The 552-nt window shown below is 57.6% G+C and overlaps 1 protein-coding gene across 1 annotated transcript in view; it reads left to right on the top strand.

Moving 5' to 3' along the window:
• The window catches only part of RABGGTA (Rab geranylgeranyltransferase subunit alpha), a 5,995-nt gene extending 5,768 nt beyond the window's left edge, over nt 1–227 (top strand). The window contains exon 18 of the mRNA XM_045287922.1: nt 63–227. Within this exon, the coding sequence (XP_045143857.1) occupies nt 63–143 (81 nt within the window). The 3' untranslated portion in view covers nt 144–227. The remainder of the gene's footprint in view (nt 1–62) is intronic.
• The last annotated feature ends 325 nt before the right edge of the window (nt 228–552 follow it).

The raw sequence follows: 552 nt of genomic DNA on the forward strand, positions 1-552 counted from the left end.
GGATGCTCTCCGTGCTTCAGCCACTTGCCTCCTGCCCCAGACTGGCTCTCCTCGACCTGCAGGGCAACCCTCTGTGCCATGCAGAGGGCATCTCGGAGCAGCTGGCCGAACTGCTACCTTCAGTGAGCAGCATTCTCACCTAAGAGGAAGCCCCTCACCCTTAACTTATTGGGACTAAAATAAAGAATGGGGACAAACAAAAATAAAGTATACCCGCTGTGCCATCCCGTCAGTGCCAACTCAGCCACCCTGCAGGGCAGGGTGGAGCTGCCCCTGTGAGTTTCCTAGACCCTAACTCTTTACGGGAGTAGAAAGCCGCCTCCCCTGAGGAGCAGCTGGTGGTTTTAAACTGCTGACCTTGCCGTTAGCAACCCAACACATAACCACCACGCCGCCAGCCCTCGATTCACCGACCAGTGTCCTCAGCAGCCACCACCACTGCCACATCTGCTGGAAGAGAGTGGGGATGCAGGCTGGTTCCGCTTGTCCTTGGCCCTGCGTCCAGGCCTCTGCCCTGTCATGGAGAACTAGCGCCTTGGAGTCTCTCCCTCT

The sequence above is a fragment of the Echinops telfairi genome, unplaced genomic scaffold (genome assembly GCF_000313985.2).
Source record: "Echinops telfairi isolate 266 unplaced genomic scaffold, ASM31398v2 ScPeMD7_18;HRSCAF=68, whole genome shotgun sequence".
In the NCBI taxonomy this organism is placed as follows: Eukaryota; Metazoa; Chordata; class Mammalia; order Afrosoricida; family Tenrecidae; genus Echinops; species Echinops telfairi.